Source organism: Myotis myotis, unplaced genomic scaffold, assembly GCF_014108235.1.
Source record: "Myotis myotis isolate mMyoMyo1 unplaced genomic scaffold, mMyoMyo1.p scaffold_m19_p_7, whole genome shotgun sequence".
Classification (NCBI taxonomy): domain Eukaryota; kingdom Metazoa; phylum Chordata; class Mammalia; order Chiroptera; family Vespertilionidae; genus Myotis; species Myotis myotis.
The window spans coordinates 54203283-54228394 of record NW_023416379.1 but is presented as its reverse complement, the minus strand read 5'-3'; the positions used below and the strand labels follow the sequence as shown (position 1 = coordinate 54228394).

General features: G+C 40.3%; 2 protein-coding genes across 9 annotated transcripts in view; one reads left to right on the top strand and one right to left on the bottom strand.

The window, feature by feature from the left end:
* The window catches only part of SLC35A1 (solute carrier family 35 member A1), a 29367-nt gene extending 24192 nt beyond the window's left edge, over positions 1 to 5175 (top strand). For 5 of the 6 annotated variants that reach the window (XM_036316648.1, XM_036316651.1, XM_036316650.1 and 2 more), the window contains 3 exons: positions 782 to 958; positions 1385 to 1519; positions 4279 to 5175. In XM_036316648.1, coding sequence (XP_036172541.1) covers positions 782 to 958; positions 1385 to 1519; positions 4279 to 4406 — 440 coding nt within the window. In that variant the 3' untranslated portion in view covers positions 4407 to 5175. The remainder of the gene's footprint in view (positions 1 to 781; positions 959 to 1384; positions 1520 to 4278) is intronic. The other variant, XM_036316653.1, reaches the window with a different exon arrangement.
* A 416-nt stretch (positions 5176 to 5591) lies between these two features.
* Positions 5592 to 25112, bottom strand: part of RARS2 (arginyl-tRNA synthetase 2, mitochondrial) — a 71707-nt gene continuing 52186 nt past the window's right edge. For 2 of the 3 annotated variants that reach the window (XM_036316645.1, XM_036316646.1), the window contains 10 exons: positions 16207 to 16267; positions 14711 to 14787; positions 13876 to 14000; positions 12731 to 12798; positions 12542 to 12651; positions 10637 to 10732; positions 9068 to 9142; positions 6874 to 6937; positions 6348 to 6419; positions 5592 to 5648 (listed from right to left, as the gene is read on the bottom strand). In XM_036316645.1, the coding sequence (XP_036172538.1) occupies positions 5607 to 5648; positions 6348 to 6419; positions 6874 to 6937; positions 9068 to 9142; positions 10637 to 10732; positions 12542 to 12651; positions 12731 to 12798; positions 13876 to 14000; positions 14711 to 14787; positions 16207 to 16267 (790 nt within the window). In that variant the 3' untranslated portion in view covers positions 5592 to 5606. Of the gene's footprint in view, positions 5649 to 6347; positions 6420 to 6873; positions 6938 to 9067; positions 9143 to 9574; positions 9720 to 10636; positions 10733 to 12541; positions 12652 to 12730; positions 12799 to 13875; positions 14001 to 14710; positions 14788 to 16206; positions 16268 to 25112 lie in introns of those variants that run through there. The other variant, XM_036316647.1, reaches the window with a different exon arrangement.

The following is a 25112-nucleotide window of genomic DNA, read 5'->3' as shown; positions in this document are numbered from 1 at the left end:
GTGGCTTACTATCCCTCTATACTGGAATAACTGAGCACTCACTAGTTAAGAGGTTTTCCCAGATAGGAAATTCATAGGTGGAAATTATATGTTTTTCCCCATTTTCTGGCTCTTCCCAATATGTTTGTCAAAATCAATCTTGTTTTTCATTAGAATTTTTAGTGGATTAGTACTTCAGTGGTGATTTCTAAATCTCTAATTCACATGGTATTTATAATTAAAATCTTCAATATCTTTGTTAAATGTGTTCATTTCAAGAGTAAAACTTACAATACTGATTGGGGGTGGATGGGGAGGTATCATGCGCTCTTTTAGAGTATTTGAAAAAAGCTGTGGTCGTCCCAAACACAGAAAAATGCAGAGTTCTTGGTCCTTCTGACATTGTGTATGAACGTGGCTTGGGGAGCCTTGCTTTAAAGGCAAATGGCTCCACTCAGCAAGTTCTATTAAAATTTCATTTTGGTTGTGTTACTTCCTCTGAAAAAATCCCAAGTGGTGATTATACAGGTTACTTTGCAAAGCTGGGAATATTCACTAATAGGCAGATTTTATAAGGATGTGATTACGATATTGACTCTAATAGTATAGTTTTCCAGCTGACCAATGTAAGTCTTTTTATTAGCATTAATAGAGTTTTGTGATGTATCTTACTGCTATAATAATGGCAGAACTGTTCTTAACCGTAATTTAGAGTCCTGTTAAATGCGAGTTAGGAAGTTCTTTTTAAGTTAATTTCTAATAATATCTTTGTCTCATATTTGCATGTGTAATTTTCTTTTAGGAGTGTACTTTGAAAAAGTTTTAAAGAGTTCAGACACTTCCCTTTGGGTGAGAAACATTCAAATGTATCTATCAGGGATTGTTGTGACATTAGTTGGCGTCTACTTGTCAGATGGAGCTGAAATTAAAGAAAAAGGATTTTTCTATGGTTACACATATTATGTCTGGTTTGTCATCTGTAAGTATCCAGGAATCAAAGGTTCTGGGTAGACCCTTAAAAAAAAAAAAGAGTCAGATGTCTATTTGAAGCGTTTATAGCATTTTAAAGTTGTTCCTTTATATTGTGAACACTAGTTTGAAAATGTAATTTTGGTTTTATTGACTTAATTTTGTGGCATAGCTGTCCCAAAGCAATCTTGCTTTCTTAATCAGAATTATCTAATGTGTTAGCAATAAATGTGTACAATTTAATAGTGGACCACATAGCCCTTTGGGCATCTGAAAAACAGTTTTGTAGGAACTATTGCTAAATTTTAATATAACTCTCACAGGTGGCTGCTTCTAAGGAAAATAGTATGCCACCTTTGAGGATGAACATTTCCTTACCATCATAGAATGTTTCATTTATTAGCATGTTAACATTTTCTTTCTTTCTATATACAAGTTCTCGCAAGTGTTGGAGGCCTCTACACTTCTGTTGTGGTCAAGTACACAGACAACATCATGAAAGGCTTTTCTGCAGCAGCAGCCATTGTTCTTTCTACCATTGCTTCAGTGCTGCTGTTTGGATTACAGATAAGTATGTCTTAGTTTGTATTTTCAAGTTTTTAACATGGAAAAGCCTCTCATTTCCTTGATTTGTCTTTTAAATGTGGCATGGTCATGGTGTTTTACAGAAATTCCTAGTTTCGTTATAATTTATTCTACAAGTGCTGCAGTTCATAGTTGTGTGGAATATGGATCAGCAGTACTTGGGTGTTAGTTTTTAAATAGTTCTAGAGCTTAAGCTGAGGGGTGCTCATTGTGTATGAAAGTGAGGGGGCTACTGTTAAGCTTTTTTACAGGCAAGACCTCCCAATTCCCCAGATGTTAGATAAGACAACTTAAATGCTTCAGGGAGAATATACTATGATGAGATACATGAGGAAATAAGTATAAGGACTTTTGGAATTTATTACTTTCAAAGCAGTAGAATTAGAATAAGCAAGGCTTTTTGAGTAAAGAACAGACAGATTCTTTCATTTCCCCCTTAGTTTGTACCTTCCTAATTGTTTTGGACTTGGGTGCAAACTGGTTTTGAAATTACAATTCAAACCTAAATGTTCTATTCTCTTTTATAAAGATATCTTTGTTTCATTTAATATGTAACTGATATAAAATTCATTACTATAGGACTATACTAGTCCTCTTAATACAGTTGTCCCTAGCCCACGCCCAGCATTAAGTTGGGTTTCTTATTTAAGCATTGATGCTGACTTAACATTTAAGGGGGTTTTATGCTGTAATAATAATTTTATTTAATAATACGAGGAAAATTTGTCAAATATCAACACTGAAAAGAAACATGTTTATATTTCATTTAAAAATTGACTCCTGTTATAAATGCAAGTAGAGAAATACCAACCTTGTAGACATCTTAGAAACTATTTTATAGTACTAGAGGCCCGGTGCACGAAATTGGTGGACTGGGTGGTGGTGGGGAGGAGAGAGTCCCTTGGCCTGGCCTGTGCCCTCCACAGTCCAGGAGCCCTGTGATTGATCGTTGATCGCCCCAAAGAGGTAGGCCCTGCCCATCTGGCCAGGGCCCTTTGATCGATTGCCCCAAAGAGGGAGGTCCACCAACCTGGCTGGAGCTCCATAATGGATCACCACTGCAGAGGGAGGCCTCGCTGCAGTGCAGCCTGGGCCTCCCTCTTTGGGGTGATAGATTGTGCCCCGCAGAGGGAGGCCCTGCCTACCTGCCGAAGCCCGCCAGTCAGTGTTCTGGGACTCTCTCTTTGGGGTGATCATGGAGCTCCCCGATTGATTGTTCCGGTGGCCTGGGCCTCCTTTTGCAGGGTGTTTGTGGGGCAATGGCCGGGCCCCAACCAATCACATTGCACCTGTCTTGGCTGGCCTGGTGTCATAGGGTGGTCGTCCGGAAGGTTGTTCTGCTGTTCAGTTGATTTGCATATTATGCTTTTATTATTATTGATGGCTCAAATTTTGCCTGTGCCATTTATTAACTGTACAACCTTGGGGAAATTATTTACCTGTGTCTCAGTTTCTTCATATGTAAAACGGGAATGGTAATAGCACCTACCTCCTAGGGTTGTTTTAGGGAAAGTTCTTAGAATAGTGCCTGTCACGTAGTAAGTATTCTGTATAAGGCCAACCATTTAAGTGTCAGGTATAGGCCCTCCTTTAGATATTTTTCTTACCTGATTTGGGTGAACTTTTAATTGAAGTTCTGATCCATCCTTATGCTCAACAAATCCTTATGACTTTGCTCCTAAATAATACAGTGGGGCCTTGACTTACGAGTTTAATTAGTTCCGAGACTGAGCTCGTTAAGGAGCTCGTTAACTCAAATTACTCTATCAACTCAATGCAAAAAATTGGCCGAGAAACAGCTGGTATCTCAAAAAACTCGTTAGTCGGGACACTTGTAAATCAAGGCCCCACTGTACTTGGGAACAGTATAAAATGGCTTTGGTCAATGTTCTGTGTTAATGATGGTCAAGGAAATTAGACTGTCTTAGCAATCTTCCAGTTTCTTATTTACTAGAGGCCCAGTGCATGGATTCGTGCACCGGTGGGATCCCTTGGCCTGGCCTGCTGGCATCGGGCTGAAACCAGCTCTCCAACATCCCCCCGAGGAGTCCTGGCAGGCCAGGCCGAGGGACCCCACCGGTGCAGGATTGGGGCCGGCCGGGGGGTGGGGGAACTGAGGGAGGGCTCCAGGGCGTGTCCAGCACTTCTTGTCCAGTCCTGATTGGCTGGACCCCAGCAGCAAGCTAATCTACTGGTCGGAGCATCTGCCCTCTAGTGACTACTGGTCAAGTTGAGACAAGTTGTAATTCAGTGGTGTCCTGATTTTTAGGATTAAGATGATAAAAAAAACAAGGTTAGCAGAAAATGGAATTTTACTTAGTAAATCACCACTTCTCCTATTTAGAAATCTTCAGTAGATTTAATTATTGGTTACTTAACTACCTTGGCTCTAAATTTGCATAGGTTTCTAGTATCATGAAAAGCACACTCCACTTCTCTTTATTTCAGTCAGTGTAGAGGGAAGTTAGTATGTTCTTTGTCAATGGTTCAGGATAGGCATACTTGTATTCTGAAAAGTGTATGTATACTGTCACTTCGTTGGTCTTTCTAAACCTTATAATCATAGAAACAGATTTACGTATTTTCCATATTTACATTCCATTTTAAAATTGACTCTTGTCATAAATGCAAATAGAGGAATGGTCTGAACCCATAATTGAAAATCTTTAAAATTCTAAACCAATCATTTGTTATATTAGTTTTACAGACACAATACAAATTAAGCTTATTTTGTTTCCTTTTCAGCACTCACCTTTGCTCTGGGTACTCTTCTCGTATGTATTTCTATTTATTTCTATGGATTACCCAGACAAGATACTACATCCATCCAACAAGGAGAAACAGCCTCAAAAGGAAGAGCCAGTGGTGTGTAATTTCAGCCTCAAAGGAGATTCCTACTAAGATTGAAACCATTTGCATTAAACTAGAGCCTTAAGTCAACCCCAGAAGGTAGCTTAAAGAATAACCAATTAACTATGTGGTATAAGAATTAAGAAGAAAGCTATCTTTAGTGAATTGCTACCAAGATTTAATGTGACCTGTTTGGGGTCAACCCATTTTGTTTTAGAATGAATTTTTTTATTGTATATATAATGTATATAAAAATATGGAGATAGTACGGTTAAAAAATCATGTGAGGATATAATATTCAAATAATAAGGTTTGGGACAATGTTAAAGGTTAAAGTGCCAAAGCCATTTCTGTACTAACTGTTGTCTTGTTCAGGTACCAGGGGAGAAGGATGGCCCCTCCTTGTTCCCCAATTCATGTAGAGTATTTTGTTCCAGCAGCAGTAATGACCTAACTCTTTTCTTACAAGGGAGACAAAAACAAGACAGGCTAGTCAGAAACAAACTGAATGTGGAACTTCTCAAACTGAATATTTCATAACTCAAGACAATGATTTCTGGGTGGTGACTGAATACTCCTGTAAGTGCTGTATTTGTGCCATTTATTGTATGGATTCATATTTCTTTGCTGTTAGATGATATACTTTTCTCCAAAAAATATTTCTACTGTCTTTTGTACTTTTTTTTATAAAGTATGTTTAGCTGTGGGGCTCTCAATAATTTATAAAATTCTGTTTTTTAAAAAAATTTTTATATGAATAGGGAAATTCAGCAATAAACTTTATATGAAATCGGTTTGATCACTTTTTGTATTATAGCTATACCATTAAGGTAATGCCAAAAACATAAACCCCAAACATTACATTTAAAATTTTCTCTATGTTGAAATTGTATTAGTTAGTGTTTTTTAGTTGCGAATAGTAGCCAACTATGACTAAAGATGGTATACCATACTTGCTAATATAAAACTATATTCATTCAACTAAGAAGTTTGGTTCATGCTAATTTTCCCCTCTGGTTTGTAAAATTAGATAATCACTGATACTGATACTAGAGAAGACTTCTCGTAGCAACATTTAAAATAAATTACAGCAGTCCCAAATGGAAATGCTGGCAGCCATACTGATCAAACAGATCACATGTTAACCTAAACAATCACACAAAACATACTTTACCAATATGCAGATACGTGAAGTAAACGGTTTATGTACAAGTAATTTCTTGTTATTCAATGTATCCAGTTCCCGAGTTCACGCAGTAAGTTACCTGTATACGTATCAACAAAAAGATAAACACGAGATCTGTCCTCTGGGTGTTATCAGCTATATTGGCAAAAGGGTGTAATACTAGTCTCTCTAAATTTTTTCAGACTAGTCATAATTATAACAAATTTGATGTAAACATTAGGTAATCTTAGTTGGTTATAAGAACAGTTTCTGGCCCTAGCTGGTTTTTCTCAGTGGATAGAGCGTCGGCCTGCAGACTGAAGGGTCCCAGGTTTGATTCCAGTCAAGGGCATGTACCTTGGTTGTGGGCACATCCTCAGTAGGAGATGTGCAGGAGGCAGCTGATGGATGTTTCTCTCCCATCAATGTTTCCGACTCTATCCCTCTCCCTTCCTCTCTGTAAAAAGTCATATATATATATATAAAGAATAGTTTCTGGAGGAATGACATTGTGAGAAACCTCAAAGTAGAATTTAAACTCTAACCCTTTATTCCTGTTAGACCACAATGCATTGAAAAGATTTAAATGAATTTTATAAAAGTCTATTTAATACTTAATGACCGTAAGATTTCTTTTTAAGGATTAAGATTTAATCAGTTGATAAATCACTTATAGACTTAATATACAGATTCTGACACAGAATAATAAAATTCTAAACAGCAAGGCATATAAGAATAGATAACTAGAATTAATTAGTATTTAAAAAGCCATTTTCATTGGAAATTACATCCTACATACAGGTGTTATTCCAAGAAGTTTCATTCCATTGGCTAGGACAGAACGGACAGCTCTGAAAAGATGAAGTCTGGCCTGCAAAATAAATCAAAGAATGATTAAATGTTCAATAATAGGCTAATTATAAAATGAATAAGAATGTTTTTAAGAATAAATTTAACTTTCTTCTAAGTACAAACAATATCTGAAAAGTTCCCTGGGGTTTGCTGTAGGCAAGGGAATACAAATTCCTAGAATCCCTAACAGTAACACTGGTACCCAAGGGTTGGGGAGAGAGTGACAGTATCATCATACAGCACAGATTCAAAAAGGGAACCAATCTCTAACACTTTATGTAGGAAAATCTACTTCATAGTTTAGTATGTTGGAAAGTAGATAAATGTTGATTGTTACAACCCAATTCTAATTATTAAGTACACTGCTGTAGTTGAACAATTGGATACTATTTTAGAAACATTTGCAAGACTGACTCAGTAATATTAGTCTGGGGAAGCTAGAGATTATACACAAAACACTCAGTGTAACATACCCCAGCCACTTCAGGAGGACTCTGTTTTATGGGCAGTGTTCTGTGTGCCACAGCTGCAAGGTGACTGAAAAGAGAAATCCTGATCAGGACCAGTAGTAATTTCCTGTTGTAACATATAAGCCTGATATCTAATCTTACTTCCTCAATTTAAAGATTAAAAGAAAAAAATCAAAGCCTATATACAACCATTAAAATGTATCAAAAGTTGAAGGTCCTGGCTGGGTAGTTTAGTTGGTTTGAGCATCATCCCGAGATGCCAAGGTTTTGGGAAACAAGCAACCAATGAATGCATAAATACACTGAGTGGCCAGATTATTATGACCACCCCATCAGTACTTCGTTGGGCCACCTTTTGCCTTCAATACTGTGGCGATTCTTCTTGGCATTGACTCCATGAGATGTTTAAAGGTGATGCGAGGAATCTGACACCATATCTGATGAATAGCACTGTCCAGTTCTGTGAGATTTGATGGTTGTGGAACCAGCTGCCTGATGGCTTTTTTAACTTCGTCCCACAAATGCTCAATTGGATTGAGATCTGGTGATTGTGGGGGCCACCTAAGCAAGGTAAAGTCTCCCTCATGTTCTTGAAACCACTCCTGCACAATACGAGCACCGTGGCATGGCGCATTGTCTTGTTGGAAGAAGCCATCTCCATTGGGATATGCCATCAACATGATAGAATGAACTTGATCAGCAACGATACTTAGGTATGTTGTGCTATTCAGATGTTGTTCCACATGAATTAAAGGGCCCAAATCATGCCAGGAAAACATGCCCCAAACCATAACACTGCCCCCACCAGCTTGAAGGGTTGTACTCATTGCATGTGGGATGCAACTGCATGATTCATTGGACCACATGACTTTTTTCCAATGCTCGACTGTCCAATCCTTGTGTTCCTGTGCGAATTGGAGATGTTTTATCTTGGTAACTGCAGACACCAAAGGTGTTTGAACAGGCCTTCGGCTTCCATATCCCATACGATGCAGTGTACACCTAATTTGCCTACAAACATCAGGTGGTCATAATAACCTGGCCACTCAGTGTAAGTGTAACAACAAATCCATCTCTCCGATCCCCCTCCCTCCCTCCCTCTCTGAAAAAAGATGATGGTTTCATTATTAGTTTTATAAGTATAGGAGACCCCTTTCTAATGAGCTTTTCCTCAATAGGCTTCCTTTATAGTCTGGCCTTTCCCCCTCTGTATGGTGAAGAGGTCAGGTAGAGACTAGTTATGAGTGCACGCTGCACACATACTGGCCACTCATCTTTAAAACATTTTTTCTAATTAGGTAAGGCAGCAATTACAGCAGTGTACCAGAGAAATGATGCTTATGACATTTGTTTCAATGATTAAGTGGCATTTAATAAGACTTTCTGGCTTCTTCATTTCTATATGCCTAAGTGGACTTTAAAGGAAAAAATTATTTAAATCTAGAGAAGACAAAATAAAAAGCATAATTAAGAGAACAGTCCCAATAAATCTTTGGTTTCAATAAGTCTTGAGTAAAAACAAATATTTCTTAAATAGCTTTATGGGGAGACAGTTATCACTCAGAAGACAGAATCAAATAGTCAAGTTTCTAAAATGGCTACCATGAAATGCCTATCATAGAGTGTCACTGACTTGCTTCTCAATTCATTCTTGCCCTCTAGCTGATATTTCTACGCCTCTGCTTAAAGCCTTTTTGTGGACCCTGCTGCCCTGAAAATAAGATGAAATGCCTTAGTACATGGCAGAAATGCTTCATCTGACCCCGCCCAGGACTATGCTGATCGTTCCTTTAATGATCATGTTCTTGCTTAATTCTGGGCTTTCTCCTCCTCCTCTGCCACCTTGCTTCTCCTAGTTAATATCTACTCCTTTCCTCTGAAAAGCCCTCTCTGATCCCTCAAGGCTGGGCTGAGTGCCCTGACATTTTCTCTCACATCCACTCTAGCCTAACACATATGCACTGTTCTGTAACCTCCTATGAGGCTGCTGTTTCCTGTTCACTTGACTGAGTTGAATAGATGAACATTGATTGCTAATTTGCAAAGATGAAGCAAGAATTCCTGTAACTTAAAGCGCATAATATTTTTAGGCCAAAGGATTTATTTATAGGAACACTTCAGATGAAGGAAAGGTCCTTTGTCAGATCAGGCCTCAGCTGTCTGGTTACACCTGAAAATAGCAAGATTATGAAAGTACCTTAGAGTTAGAAGATAGCTGACAATGTGCCTGGGTTGAAGGTCCTGAGATGATCTATAAAGCACTTCGTCAAACCTAAAAGAAAGATGTCAGGAGCAACTGTCAGGGGAAGACTGTGCACATGTTACACTACGCTAAGCTGTTAAGACAGATATCTAAGATGTAAGGTTGACCTGACATCACTAAGGGTAGGAGGTATATGAAAAAAGACCTGTGTACAGTTGAAGGTAAGGGCACATTTTTCTCTCACAAATTTCTAGATGGCAGGCACTTTCTAAGTCATCTTTTCCTTAGGCCTACTTCAGCATAAGGACTCAAACCATGGCTGTTAAACTGAATGTAAAAGCTGCTTAGTGATGTTTATGGACAAGCAAACAGTGTCTAGCCTCAATGCCAAGAAATCCAAGGTGGCTTATTTTTCCTCATAAACTTTTGATCCCAGGAAAGAATCACTGACCGTTGTGTGGCAATCAGACAAAACTGCCTTGTTAACCGTCCGCATCCCTGCTGGAGCCTGAGCTCTCACAAGGCTGGCTTCCCCAGTGATGCTGCAGAGAGCTCAAAGGTGCAGTCTCCTGCCCAGATGAGGGCATCAGACAGATGCATATTTGAAACTGTGACTTGAAACCAAGAGGCAAATGACTCAGGGAAGCTGTGTAAAGGCAAGGATTTTCCTTTACTTATCAGAGAGGGTGAGAAGATGATCTTTTAAAAAATTATAGTTATGCTTTTACCAGGGTTCACATTCTCATACTACCTAAAGGGTGGTAGGCTCTTAGGCTAATTCAGTGGTGGTAATATTTTTAAAACCTAATGACTATTCATTCATATGCCCTCTGTATACCCTTAAAGGGCAATCACTTTTTAGTCTACCTTGAGGAAAATGTTGTCTAGAGGCAGGAGCTAGCTACTAGCCTGTTCCCTCCAGTGGTTAGCAAACCATCAACAATCATTTTGTAACCAGACCCCACAGGCCAGGCCCTCTGCTTATCTCTGCAAGTTAGGTCCTCTGTTTTCCCCTAACAAAACTATATTAACCCACCCATTCCCTTGTAGCGATAGGCTGCTTAATGTTTAAACTGTGGGGCTTAGCAAGACTGACCAGTACCTGGATTAATAATTTATGACCTACTGGTCAAACAACATTTCAGGAAAACCACAGATAACATCTTAATTCAATGTTTCTGCTTCTTCAGAGAAAGGAATGGTCACAGGGCAATAATTTACAAGCTGACTTTGCAGAAAATGATGGAGACTCAATACCACCCATGACCCATGTGCCCTCTGACAGCATCTTAGAATCTACTCCTTGAGACCTTATCAAGAGACCAAAGACCATGGGTATTTACCCTAACACCCTCTCCCAACTTAAAAATCCTTAACCTCGTCCAGCGGTAAGATGGATTTGAGGTACTATTAGGGCTCATACATCTTGGTTGGCTCCTCAATCAATAAATTCCAAATGCTGAGGTTTTGAGTTTTGGCCTTTCGAAACATCGGGCATAGGAACCTGGGTTCAGAACAATTTCACTAAGCAGAAGCTGACTCAATAATACTCGAAAACCATACCTGAGAAGATGCTGGAGAATTGAAACAGACTGCGGCTCTTGTAAACAAGCAGTGTTGTAGTCATCCAGATAACCACATCCAAAAGTCTCTTCCAAACTGTAATCAAAAGTTTGAAATAATAAAGGATTAGACAAGTCATCAAAGGACACATAATTGTAAGTGATGAACACCATTTCATAATACAGTCTTGCTCTCCTTAATATATAGTCATGCCGCATAATGCTGGTCAACCATGGACGGAGTATAGGATGGTGCTCCCATAAGATTATAATGGAGCTGAGAAATTCCTATCACTTTGTGATATTGTAGCTGTCATAACACTGGAGTACAATGCACTATACAAATACTTACCATTGCGTGACAATTGCCTACAGTGTTCAGTACAGTAACATGCTGTACAGATTTGTAGCCTATGAACTGTAGGAAAACAGTATCTATTACCCCAAAATATGTCTATTTGGCATAAGGATTATTTAGGCTGGTTAATTTTAAGAGATAGTAGATACAATAGGGGAGAAGCTCTGAAAATCAAGTAGAAGTTACACTTTGTAAAAGACATTTATATTTGTAAGAGAATCTCCATTTGTAAGGGTGTCTCCCTGTGGTACCCTGAAGATGAAGATGACCTTATTTCTAGAAACTCTTATCAATGCAGAAGACCAGGAATTAAATCTGCGTAACAATCTCACCCTTGTTTTTTACTGTGCTCTTCCTGGTAACCTTCCATAACTGACCACCCTCACGCCCAACATCTCCTTTTGTCTTCAACTGAAGACGGTATTTTAGGTTGGTGGCTCCAGGCATTTTGGCGAGTAACTCAGTTTTCCTGGGTCTCTTCCATGTACACTGGAAGTATACACATTATTAAACTTTAGTTTTTCTCCTGCTAATCTCTTTTTTTAAATATATATTTTATTGATTTTTTTTACAGAGAGGAAGGGAGAGGGATAGAGTTAGAAACATCGATGAGAGAGAAACATCGATCAGCCACCTCCTGCACACCCCCCACTAGGGATGTGCCCGCAACCAAGGTACATGTCCTTGACTAGAATCGAACCTGGGACTCTTTAGTCCGCAGGCCGATGCTCTATCCACTGAGCCAAACCAGTTAGGGCTAATCTGTCTTTTATTATAGGAATATTTCAGTCAGGAACCCAGAAGGAAGGGTACAGGGAAATCATTTTTGCTCTCCTACCGAGTAATAGGTGTGTGTAGCAGGCTATACCATCTAGATTTATGAAAATGCACTCTATGATGTGTGCACAATCATGAAATCACCCAAGAACGCATTTCTCAGTCATGCTCCACTTAGTGACAGGGCCTGTCTTTAAAGGTAAGTTCAACCTGATGCTTCAATTTTTCTTTAAAAAATATTTAATTTTTTTTAGCGTGAGTAAGAAGAGGGGAGGGATAAACAAGAAAGAGAGAGAGAGAGAGAGAGAGAGAGAGAGAGAGACATTGATCAGTTGCCTCCCGCATGCACACCAACCATGCACCAAACTCACAACCTGCGCTACGTGCCCTGATGGAACTGAACTCGCCACATTTGGTGTATGAGATGAGGCTCCAACAGAGCCACACCAGCCAGGGCTTGATGCCTCAATTTTTCCTAAATCTGTATCGTTATCTGAAAACGGAGTATATTCTTTTGGTAGGATTATTGTGAATACTAAATTAAGTAATATGCATAAAAGCATTTCCTACATAGGTGCTCAATAAATATTTTAGAAACCCCACAAAAAAACCAACATAACAGGTAAGCAGTCCACTGTACTTTAATTAGTTTTGAATATGAGATATCAGAGAAGCCTGGAAAATAGGGCCTTTGGTCTTAGGACTGCAGCAGTCAAACCCCACCCTGGGAAGGGCAGAGTGGCCCACTGTTTCCCTGCAGCCTCTTCTCACCTGTGGAGGCGGGCGTGCGTGTACTGCAGGAAGACACCTGTGTCCCCACGACTCTGGAACACACGGTCCCAGCTGAACTGATAGTCAGATAAGAGTGAACCTCTGAAGTCCTAAAATGACAGAGGAATCTCAGTGCTGGAATCCGTTCTACTACCACACAAAAGGGTCTCAGGAAGCAGTCTAACAGACCTGAATAATGAGTGCTGCCAGCCCGACCCTCTCTGCAGTCTCCTGCGGGTTCTCCAGTTCTTTGGTGGCTGAAACAGAAAAAGGTGGTATTGTTAACCTGCATGAACCTACACAGAGTCAGGGACTGAAGTGGAGACAAAATCTGACAAAAACGGATGCTGGCAGTATCAAGAACAAACAGGTTTATAGTGGGCAATTTACTTTTCTAATTTGGGTTAATTTACCTTTGATAATGATAATTCCCCTGCCTTCATTAAAAGGGAAAATACTCAAATTTATTTTTTTAATAAATAGCCCTTATAAGAAAATATCCTTTAAGGCAATAGATATAGCTGGCACTTATTTTTTCAAGGGTAAAGGTTAAACAAAGCCATGAAAAGAGGCCATGGTAATATCAACTCAGATTACTGAACTGAACAATACTTGAGCAGCCAAGTCTGAAAATTCCGGCACCTTTAATTAGTGAAAGCTATTTTTTAACAAGGTTAGTGAAAGTTCAATGGAGGAACGGTCATAATAAATCACACTGCACAAAAGTCCAGCAAAATACGCAAGTGGCATATAGAGTAAATCCTTTTTTACAGCTGCACAGCATTCCATGGTATAAATGTACCACAGCTTTTTTATCCACTCATCTACTGATGGGCACTTGGGCTGTTTCCAGATCTTAGCTATTGTAAATTGCGGTGCTATAAACATGGGATGCATATGTTCTTTCTGATTGGTGTTTCGGGTTTCTTAGGATATATTCCTAGAAGTGAGATCACTGGGTCAAATGGCAGTTCCGTATTTAATTTTTTAAGGGAACCCCATACTGTTTTTCATTTTGGCTGCACCAGTCTGCATTCCCACAAGCAGTATACTAGGGTTCCCTTTGTTTAACCTTCACCCTTGCCAGCACTTGTCATTTGTTGATGGTAGCTAGGGGTAGGTGGATGGGTGGGATGAAATTAACCAAAGAACTTATATGCATATATACATAAACCATGGACACAGGTAATAGGGTGGTGAAGGCCTGGGGTGGGGGATGGGAGCAGGCTAGAAGAGGTCAATGGGGGGAAAAGGAGACGTATGTAATACTTTCAACAATAAAGATTTGTTAAAAAAGGAAGGTAAGTTAGTATAACAAAAAAAAGTGAATTCACTCTTAATAGAAGCCATGTTCTGTAGCATCCTTAATCGAATCTCATTTAAGACATCTTCCAGAAAAGTGACATCTCCTCTTCGAGTCCTCATTCCTTGCACCACTCCGAAGGGCACATGTTGGCACCTGAAATGGAGGGGCATTTAGTTAACTGAACACTGAGAAAGAGCTGGTTACCAAAGGATAGAATAATACCCTTTTGAGAGTAGTCTGAACTTAACTCTCATAATGGGGTTTTACAAAATTAACAGATTGAAACATGATGTGATTTATTATATGCCACAAATGTTAAACACACAGCATTATTTTAGAGAGATAATCACTAGCATAATTGCCTTTATGAAAAACAGGAAAGGGGGGTAAAGAATTCTGAAAATCAGCCCTAGCTGGTTTGGCTCAGTGGATAGAGCATTGGCCTGCAGACTGAAGGGTCCCGGGTTTGATGCCAGCCAAGGGCACATGCCCAGATTGTGGACTCGATCCCCAGTAGGGGGCGTGCAAAAGGCAGCCAATCAATGGTTCATTTTTATCATTGATGTTTTTCTCTCTACTTCCTCTCTGAAATCAATAAACATATATTAAAAAAAGAATTTTGAAAATCAAGCCACTGAGAGCAGACACCTAATAAAAGCATTTATTAAATGTTTATATAAGCTACGTATTAACACAGCCAGGCATAAATTAACACACATAAAAAATCCGCTTTTCCACACTAACACCTTGAAACTTAGAAGTGAAGTTTCAATGAAAATTTTTAAAAAATTGGCACATTTTTGGATTTGGCTGACCTAACAATGATTCTGGAGGCAGGTAATTAAGAACCGTGTACACATTACCTTTTTGCCCAGTCATATCCCATGATCTGCAGCATTTGGAACACTTGCTGAAAATGCCTTTTTTGCCCTTTATCTGTCTTTGGAGAGAAAAAAGTATTTAAAATAAAAGAACAATGATAATCTACAGAAATATGGTGGACATGAATTAAATGAAAATATTTGAGTTCTGACAGACTACAGTCATTGTTAATTGATATGTTTTATTTATTTTTTTAAAATATATTTTATTGATTTTTTACAGAGAGGAAGGGAGAGGGATAGAGAGTTAGAAACATTGATCAGCTGCCTCCTGCACACCCCCTACTGGGGATGTGCCCGCAACCAAGGTACATGCCCTTGCCTGGAATCAAACCTGGGACCCTTTAGTCCACAGGCCGATGCTCTATCTACTGAGCCAAACCAGTTAGGGCTAATTGATATGATTTAAATAAACACATAAAGAGGATGCCACCAGAAGACTGTCTTAGTGAGTGCACTAGATGAGAAGGAAGAAAGAGCTGCTATACTGTAAGGAGGAAATTCAAACTTTAATATTCTGAATCTTCTATTTAAATTCCTTCTCTCCCAGCTGTTATGATCTTTATCTCAAAGAAGAACAAAGCTAAGCTCTAAAAAGATATTTAATGGCAACGCTTCTTCTTAGGGGAAAGGAGGTTGCACATGGAAGTGAAAGGGAAGAAGAGACTAAAATACTCAGCAACAAATGGAACAGATACAAACAAGAGATTGGGTGGTTCTCAAGGGCATTCATGATGCTGAGGAAAACAAGCCAATCTCAAAAGGTCACCCGCTGTGAATGCATTTATATAACATTTGTACAATGACAAAACTGCAGTGATGAAGAACAGAGAAGTGGTTGCCAAGGGCTAGGGTTGGGGAGAAGGTGTGGTTGTCATGAAGGAGTTTGTTTTGTGATAGAACAGTTTTGTATCCTGAATGTGGTGATGGTTATGTGCATCTACATATGTGATAAAATTTCACAAAAACACACCACACAAAAACATTCAGGCCCTTATACCAGTGATGTAAAAACTGGCAAGATTTAATTAAGGCCTCTTCCAATGTCGCTTTCTTGGTATGGACATAGTATTATGGTTATGTAAGATACTATCTTTGGGGAAGGCTAGGTAGAGAGCATATGAAAACTCTATCCTATTTTAAAACTTATTGTGAGTATTAATATATTTAAAATAGAAAATTATTTTTTAAAGTGTATGACAGTGACCTGTACATATTTATTTTATATAACCATTTTCCTGATTTAGATAATTTTGTTTTTACTATGAAACAATGTGAACTTTCAAATTTTTATGTGTTTTTTAAAACATTGTGGTTACCACCTTAATCACACTTAGTACTGAATTCTTTCTATAGTTTGACAAAATTATTTTTCCATAATTTTTCAACATGGCATACATTTTCAACTCAATTTCTATCTTTGCAGTTTTCGTGAGGTAGGGATCATAACCTTTTGTTCTTTACTGTTGATTACTTACCACATAAATCATTGTATCAAAATTATATTTGTCCATTCGATCTATAGCGGCTGCAAGATCTCTGAAAACATAAATTACGAGTTATTAAGCACATCTGGGTAATAATTTGTTTTACCTATTTAATAGTAATGAAGCTTTTCTAGTTAAGAACTCTTGTTATCCCACAGGCTGGGGTATATTACCCATGCTTGTATAATCCCAATATCATATTTTGAGATACCAAATAATGAAAATAGCTTTGGGAAAAGCAATAATAAGTGTGCTATGAAAAGATAAAAAAATAAATGAGTAAGTCTCTGGGACAAGTAGTAATAATAACTAAAATGGCTCTAGGGAGATTAGATTAAAAATGGCGGCAGAGTAGGAGGATGCTGCATGGTCATGCTCCCAGGAACAAGCTGGAATTACAACTGAAATACGAGAAGGCTTCCTGAATAATCAACGGAAAACTCATAGGAGAGAACCCTGATACCCAAGGACCGAAGGTGGAAGGTGGAGCCGGCATAGACACTGGTAGGAGGGGCAGAGACGTGACCCACAGAGGGGAACTGAAGCCCCAGAGAGATATTTCAGCCGGCGGTGGTGGTGGTGGGGGGGGTGTGCCACTGAGAATTCTGGGATCTAATCCCAGAGCTGGGCTCCTCAGCAGAAAGCACCAAACTGAGGAAGGTATCCACATAACATCAAGCTATGAAAAGCAGTGGGGTGCTGTCTGCCAGGGAGTGGCAGCTGAAAGTTCAGGCACCCTCTTAAAGGGCCAAGGCACAAACAATCCCTGTGGAGCCACCCACCTTGTGCTCTGGCAGAGGGAGGGTGAAGTGGACTGGAGCTATGAGAGCAGAAGCCAGCACTGGGGACTCGGGGGACAGAGCTCAGAAGGCAGACACCCCAAGTCTCCTCGGCTCAGTCATTCCCTCACACAGCCACATAGACATCTGCCTTGCCTGGGGGGAAGGCAGTTGACACATCCTATTGGAAAACACCTTGCCCTGAGGCCGCTTATGAGATTAAAAGTAACAATTCGAAGGAGTAGCAGCTGCTTGTGTAGCCCGCCCCCATTCAAGGAACAGCAGCCTCCTGATCACCAGACCTTCTGTCTGAGGAACAGCAGCTGTGTGTGAAGCCTCCCCCCACCAGCCAGAGGAGCCACCACAACTGTGAACAGCACCCACCAGAGGAACTGCTACCAACTGAGGAGCAGCTGCTACCACAACCACCTGAGGAGCAACCGCAGCCCGAGGAGCCACTGCCACCCAAGGAGCAGCCACTGAACGACTCAACATCTAGATATGGCAGTACAATCAAACATGGGTAGACAAAGAAACCCCCAAAGGAAAGAAAAGGAGGACTCGCCAGAAAAGTAGCTAAGTGATACAGAGGCATGCAACTTGACAGAAAAAGAATTCAGATTAAGGGTGCTAGAGTGCATAAACCGGATGGAGGAAAAAATCAACAACTTATGCAAGAAGCAAGAAGAAACAGATGAAAAAATCAATAAATTATGTAGGAACCAAGAAGAAATGAAGAGACTTGGGGTGTCTGCCTTCTGAGCTCTGTCCCCCGAGTCCCCAGTGCTGGCTTCTGCTCTCATAGCTCCAGTCCACTTCACCCTCCCTCTGCCAGAGCACAAGGTGGGTGAACTCCTATAGCTGCAATAAAAAACACCATTGAAAGCTTCAACAGTAGAGTAGGAGAAGCAGAGGACCGAATTAGCGAATTAGAAGACAGGGAAACAAAACATACCCAAACTGAACAGCAATTGGAGAGAAAAATTAAAAGACAGGAGGAGAGCCTAAGGGAGCTATGGGACACCATGAAATGAAACAACATATGAATAATAGGGGTCACAGAACAACAGAAAGAGGAACAAGGGTTAGAAAACCTATTTGAAGAAATAATATCAGAAAACTTCCCAGAGGTGGGGAAGAAAAAAATCACACAAGCACAGAGTCCCAAACAAGGTGAACCTGAAAAGACCCACACCAAGACACATCATAATTACCATGGCAAATGTTCAGGACAAAAGAGAGAATTTTTTTTTTATTAAATCTTTATTGTTCAGATTATTACATTTGTTCCTCTTTTTTCCCCCATAACTCCCCTCCACCCAGTTCCCACCCCACCCTCCTCCCTCACTCCCCACCCACTGTCCTCATCCATAGGTGCACGATTTTTGTCCAGTCTCTTCCCACATCCCCCACACCCCTTTCCCCGTCAAGAATAGTCAGTCCACTCCCTTTCGATGCCCCTGATTCTATTATAATCACCAGTTCATTCTGTTCATCAGATTATTCACTTGATTTTCAGATTCACTTGTTGATAAATGTGTATTTGTTTTTCAAAATTTGAATCTTTACCTTTTTCTTCTTCTTCCTCTTCTTAAATACCTTTCAGCATTTCATATAATACTGGTTTGGTGGTGATGAACTCCTTTAGCTTTTTCTTATCTGTGAAGTTCTTTATCTGACCTTCAATTCTGAATGATAGCTTTGCTGGATAAAGTAATCTTGGTTGTAGGTTCTTGGCATTCATCACTTTGAGTATTTCTTGCCACTCCCTTCTGGCCTGCAAAGTTTCTGTTGAGAAATCAGCTGACAGTCGTATGGGTACTCCCTTGTAGGTAACTGATTTTCTTTCTCTTGCTGCTTTTAAGATTCTCTCTTTGTCTTTTGCTCTTGGCATTTTAATTATGATGTGTCTTGGTGTGGTCCTCTTTGGATTCCTTTTGTTTTGAGTTCTCTGTGCTTCCTGGACTTGTAAGTCTATTTCTTTCACCAGATAGGGGAAGTTTTCTGTCATTATTTCTTCAAATAGGTTTTCAATATCTTACTCTCTCTCTTCTTCTGGCACCCCTATAATTCGTTTGTTAGTGCACTTGAAGCTGTCCCAGAGGCTCCTTACGCTATCTTCGTATTTTTAGATTCTTTTTTCATTTTGCTTTTCTGGTTGTTTTTTGCTTCTTCATATTTCAAATCGTTGACTTGAGTCTTGCAATCCTCTAGTCTGCTGTTGGGAGTCTGTATAATATTCTTTATTTTAGTCAGTGTATGCCTAATTTCTATTTGGTTCTTTATCACAACATCGAGGGTCTCATTAGATTTCTTGTGGATCTCATTAAGTTTATCGGCAGTTTCTAGAAAATTATTGAAAGACCTTAAAAGTGTGGTTTTGAACTCTATATCCCGTAGTTTGCTTTCCTCCATTTCTGTCATTTGTGTCCTTTTTCTTTGTCTCCGCATTTTTTATACTTCCCTGTGTTGATACAGTGGTTTTCTGTGCTAGGTGTCCTCTAGGGCCCAGTGGTTCAGCCTCCCCAATTACCTGAGGAGGACACTCTTGGTGCACCCCCTTGTGGTCTTTGTGCACAGTCTTATTGTAGTTAAGCCTTGATTGTTGTAGGTATCACTGGGAGGAATTGGCCTCCAGGCCAATTGGCTGTGAGAATCAGCTGTGTCTGCAGTGGGAGAACTTCTGTGTGGGAGACACCCCTCTGGGGCAAGATTCGCATCAATGGGGCTTTGTTGCTCACTGAGTCTGCCCCCTGAGTGTGTCCTTTATGTTTCCACGGAGCTGCAAACTGGATGGTCCCACTCTGACCTCTGGGCTTCCTGGCTCCTGGATCTCTAGGGAGGTGCTAATCTAGCCTTTGCCTGAGGCTATCCAGCAAAAGCCTCCCTGCAGGCCTTGGGCGGGGCAGGTCCCACAGGATCAACAGGACGGGGCTAGCAGTTATGGCTGCTCTCAGTCTTGCCCTCAGAGGCTTTGCTTCTCAATGTCCCGGTAATCACTGCAAGTTCCTCCGAGAGAAAGCTGCCATCGAGTTCTGAACGCTGCCAGACAGTCCCACTTCTCCCGTATGAGTCTGGGTCCCTAGAGACTCGCCCGGAACTGGAGCTCAGAGCCTGAGACTCCCTCCCGATTGAAAACGACAACCGTGCCCTCAGCCGCCAGCCCGCTCTGCACGCACCTCCGCACCTTAGTATTTTACTTCTGCACTGCGCCTCCTCTGAGTCTCGGTATGCATTTCTCTTTCCTTCTAGTTGTAGAATTTCCACTCAGCCAGGGTTCCTGTGGTTCTGGGAGATGTCCGTTCTGTCTTTTAGTTGTATTTTTTTTAAATATATTTTTTATTGATTAAGATATTACATATGTGTCCTTATCCCCACATTACCCTCTACTCCCCCCCACCCCCGCTCATGCCCTCACCCCTCACCCCCCCGTTGGCCGTGTCCATTGGTTAGGCCTATATGCTTGCATTTAAGTCCTTCGGTTGATCTTTCCCCCTTACCCCCACCCTCCCCTACCTTCCCTCCAAGGCCCGACAGTCCAATCAATGCCTCTCCGTCTCTGGATCAGTCCTTGTTCATCACTTTATGTTGTTCATTATATTCCACAAATGAGTGAGATCATGTGGTATTTATCTGCTCTCCAGTTCCATCCATGCAGTGACAAATGGTAAGAGTTCCTTTTTCTTCTTCCTCTTTTTAAAGAATACCTTTCAGCATTTCATATAATGCTGGTTTGGTGGTGATGAACTCCTTTAGCGTTTTCTTATCTGTGAAGCTCTTTATCTGACCTTCAATTCTGAATGATAGCTTTGCTGGATAAAGTAATCTTGGTTGTAGGTTCTTGGCATTCATCACTTTGAGTATTTCTTGCCACTCTCTTCTGGCTTGCATGGTTTCTGTTGAGAAATCAGCTGACAGTCGTATGGGTACTCCCTTGTAGGTAACTGACTGTCTTTCTCTTGCTGCTTTTAAGATTCTCTCTTTGTCTTTTGCTCTTGACATTTTAATTTTGATGTGTCTTGGTGGGGTCCTCTTTGGATTCCTTTTGCTTGGGGTTCTCTGCGTTTCCTGGACTTGTAAGTCTATTTCTTTCACCAGATAGGGGAAGTTTTCTGTCATTATTTCTTCAAATAGGTTTTCAATATCTTGTCCTCTCTCTTCTTCTGGTACCCCTATAATTCTGATGTTGGTACGCTTGAAGTTGTCCCAGAGGCTCCTTACACTATCTTCATATTTTTGGAATATTTTTTCTTTTTTATTTTTCGGTTCGGTCTTTTTTGTTTCTTCGTATTTCAAATCTTTGACTTGATTCTTGGGATCCTCTTGTCTGCTGTTGGATCTCTGTATATTATTCTTTATTTCAGTCAGTGTATGCTTAATTTCTAGTTGGTCCTTTTTCATATCCTCGAGAGTCTCACTAGATTTATCGAGGGTCTCACTAAATTTATTGGCGGTTTCCATAAAATTCTTGGAAAACCTTATAAACGTGCCTTGAAGTCTATATCCAGTCGTTTGCTTTCCTCCATTTCTGTCATTTGTGACCTGTTTCTTTGTCTCCGCATTTTTTATGCTTCCCTGTGTTGGTAGTGTGGTTTTGTGTGTTAGGTGTCCTGTAGGGCCAGTGGCTCAGCCTCCCTAGTTACCTAAGGTGGGACACTCTTGGTGCACTCCCTTGTGGGCTTTTTGCACAGTCTTATTGTAGTTATGCCTTGATTGTTGTAGGATCACTGGGAGGAATTGACCTCCAGGCCAATTGGCAGTGAGAATCAGCTGTGTCTGCAGTGGGAGAACTTCGGTGCTGAAGACACCCTTCTGGGGCAAGACTTGCTTCAGGGGGCTTTGGTGCTCACTGAGTCTGCACCCTGAGTGTGTCCCTTATGGATCTGAGGAGTTGTAATCTGGATGGTCCCCCTCTGACCACTGGGTACACTGGCTCTTGGATCTAAGGAGGTGCTAATTTAGCCTCTGCCTGAGGTTACACAGCAGGAGCTACGAAGAGAACTGCAGATTCCCCTTCCTTTTTTGGAGTTTGGAGGTACCCTGATGAGGCCCAGCTGTGAAGCAATGCAAGCTGCTGTGGGGCCTTGGGCCTTCTCTTGGAAGTTCTGGGTCTGTCTGGCCCAGCTGCAGTTAGGTATTTTTCAGTTTCCAAAGGGCCGGGGCATTCATATGCAAAAGCCTCTGCCACAGCCTGGGTGGGGCGGGGTCTCAGGGAATCAAAGGGCGGAGCAAGCAGCTATGGCTGATACTCAGCCCTGCCCTAAGGGGCCGCGCGTCTCAGTGTCCCGGTAATTGCTGCAAGCACCTCAGAGGGAAAGCCGACCTCAAGTTCTGAGTTCTGCCCACTGCCAGACAGTCCAGTTTCTCCCCATATGAGTCCTGGTTCCCCAGAGACTTCCCGAACCGGAGTTCAGAGCAGTCAGGAGCTTGTGACTCCCTCCCGATTCAAAAAGACAGCCGCGTCCTCAGGTGCCAGCCCCTTTCTGCGCGCACGACCCTCCGTACCTCTGCACTTTACTTCCGCAGCTCCTCTGGCTGTCAGTGTGGTTTTCTTTCCTTCTAGTTGTGGAATTTCCACTCAGCCAGCCTTCCTGTAGTTCTGGATGATGTCCGTTTTGTCTTTATGTTGTTTTTTTGAAGTTGTTGTGGGAGGCAGTAATTTCCCAGTGTTTATCTATGCCGCCATCTTAGTTTCTCCTGTATTTTTGAAGTGGTTGTGCAAGGCAGCAATCTCCGGTGTTTACTTATGCCGCCATCTTGGTTTCTCCTAAAGAATATTATACAGACTCCAACAGCAGACTAGAGGATCGCAAGAATCAAGTCAAAGATGTGAAATACAAAGAAGCAAAAAACACCCAACCAGAAAAGCAAAATGAAAAAATCCAAAAATACGACGATTGTGTAAGGAGCCTCTGGGACAGCTTCAAGTGTACCAACATCCGAATTACAGGGGTGCCAGAGAAAGAGAGAGAGCAAGATATTGAAAACCTATTTGAAGAAATAATGACAGAAAACTTCCCCTACCTGGTGAAAGAAATAGACTTACAAGTCCAGGAAGTGCAGAGAACCCCAAACAAAAGGAATCCAAAGAGGACCACACCAAGACACATCATAATTAAAATGCCAAGAGCAAAAGACAAAGAATCTTAAAAGCAGCAAGAGAAAAAAAGTTAGTTACCTACAAGGGAGTACCCATATGACCGTCAGCTGATTTCTCAACAGAAACTATGCAGGCCAGAAGGAAGTGGCAAGAAATATTCAAAGTGATGAATAGCAAGAACCTACAATTAAGGTTACTCTACCCAGCAAAGCTATCATTCAGAATTGAAGGTCTGATAAAGAGTTTCACAGATAAGAAAAAACTAAAGGAGTTCATCAGCACCAAACCAGTATTATATGAAATGCTGAAAGGTATCCTTTAAGAAGAGGAAGAAGAAGAAAAAGGTAAAGATACAAACTATGAACAACAAATACACATTTATCAACAAGTGAATCTAAAAATCAAGTGAATAATCTGATGAACAGAATGAACTGGTCATTATAATAGAATCAGGGGCATAGAAAGGGAGTGGACTGACAATTCTTGGGGGGAAAGGGTTGTGGGAAGAGACTGGACAAAAATCTTACACCTATGGATGAGGACAGTGGGAGGGGTAAGGGAAGAGGGTGGGGTGGGAACTGGGTGAAGGAGAGCTATTGGGGGGAAAAAGAGGAACAACTGTAATAATCTGAACAATAAAGATTTAATTAAATTTAAAAAAAAGAAATAACTAGTTTGCTTTACTTTAATTTTCAATGTCACTTCTGGGAGTAGATACATGAGGAGAAGTTAGTGATTTACATTTGGTACTTTTAATTCTGTAAGTTCAAAAACAATAAATGTTTAATAAAATAAAATCTCAAGAAATGTCAAAAGGAAGTATAAGTGTCTTCACACATGTTTTAGAAAAAGTTAAAAATAAATGAGATTTAAAGTAAAAAATAAATAAATAAATAAATAAATAAGATAGCTCTAGGTAATTGTCTGTAGGTAAGTATTTCAGTATCTTTTAATTATAAAAATAAAAAACCTACTGTAAAGAATCACCTAATTGTCACCTATTTGCAATCCACTCTGTTAAAGAACACATTTAAAAATAGTTGATTTTTTATCTAAATAGATAAATTCTAGCTACTCCTCTATTAGTATGATTAAGGAGTTTCAGTCTTGGATCAGTCATAAGTAATATTTTCTAAAGCATTTTAAAAGATTATAACGTATTTTAATAAAAGTTCTATTTAACTCTTTCATCTCTGATTAACTAGAAAAGACCCAGTTTACATGTTATATAAAATAATAAAAAATAAACCATAAACTATGAAATTTCAAGTCAAGATGATAAAAATGTTGAAATTAAAGTGATTTTTGATAATATATGATACTGGGGGAGGATTTAAAAAGTTCCTAGATCTTTTGAAATGTTAGGATTATCAAAATATCATTAGTACTCACCTCATAATCTATAATAATAGTGTAACATGCTAATTAGATCAGACAGCCGAACGACCTTCCGGACGTCCTTCTGGATGAAGCCAGGGCTGTGAGGGCCGAGGCAAGCTGTAGTGACTGTGAGGGCTGAGTTCCTTGCATGAATTTCATGCTTTGGGCCTCTAGTCCTATGTAATAAAAGCCTAATATGCAAATTGCCCCCTAGACTGGGAGTTCGATTAGGTGGCAGGGTCTGAGGTGGCGGCAGGCAGCTGGGGGAAGGGAGGCACCCCGGTTGGTAGCCGGCAGCCTCTAGGGACCCTACACTACATGAATTTTGTGCACTGGGCCTCTAGTCCCATTATAACACAAAACATGCACTCTCAATGGAGGCAAAAACTGGCTCTTTAGGGACAGTAAAATCTTATTCTTTTTATGTATGAAGCACATATTTGCATACAATACATACAGGTATATAGTATATCTGTGTTGTTAAAATTCATGAGAGTAGCCAAGTAGGAAAAATGGTTCCCGAGAGGGATTATAATGAAAAAAAAAAAAAAAAAAAGGTTGTGCGACACTGGTCTAGAGACAATTATTCCCAAAATGAAGTCACATATATATACCCCAATTATACTTTTTGGTTTGAG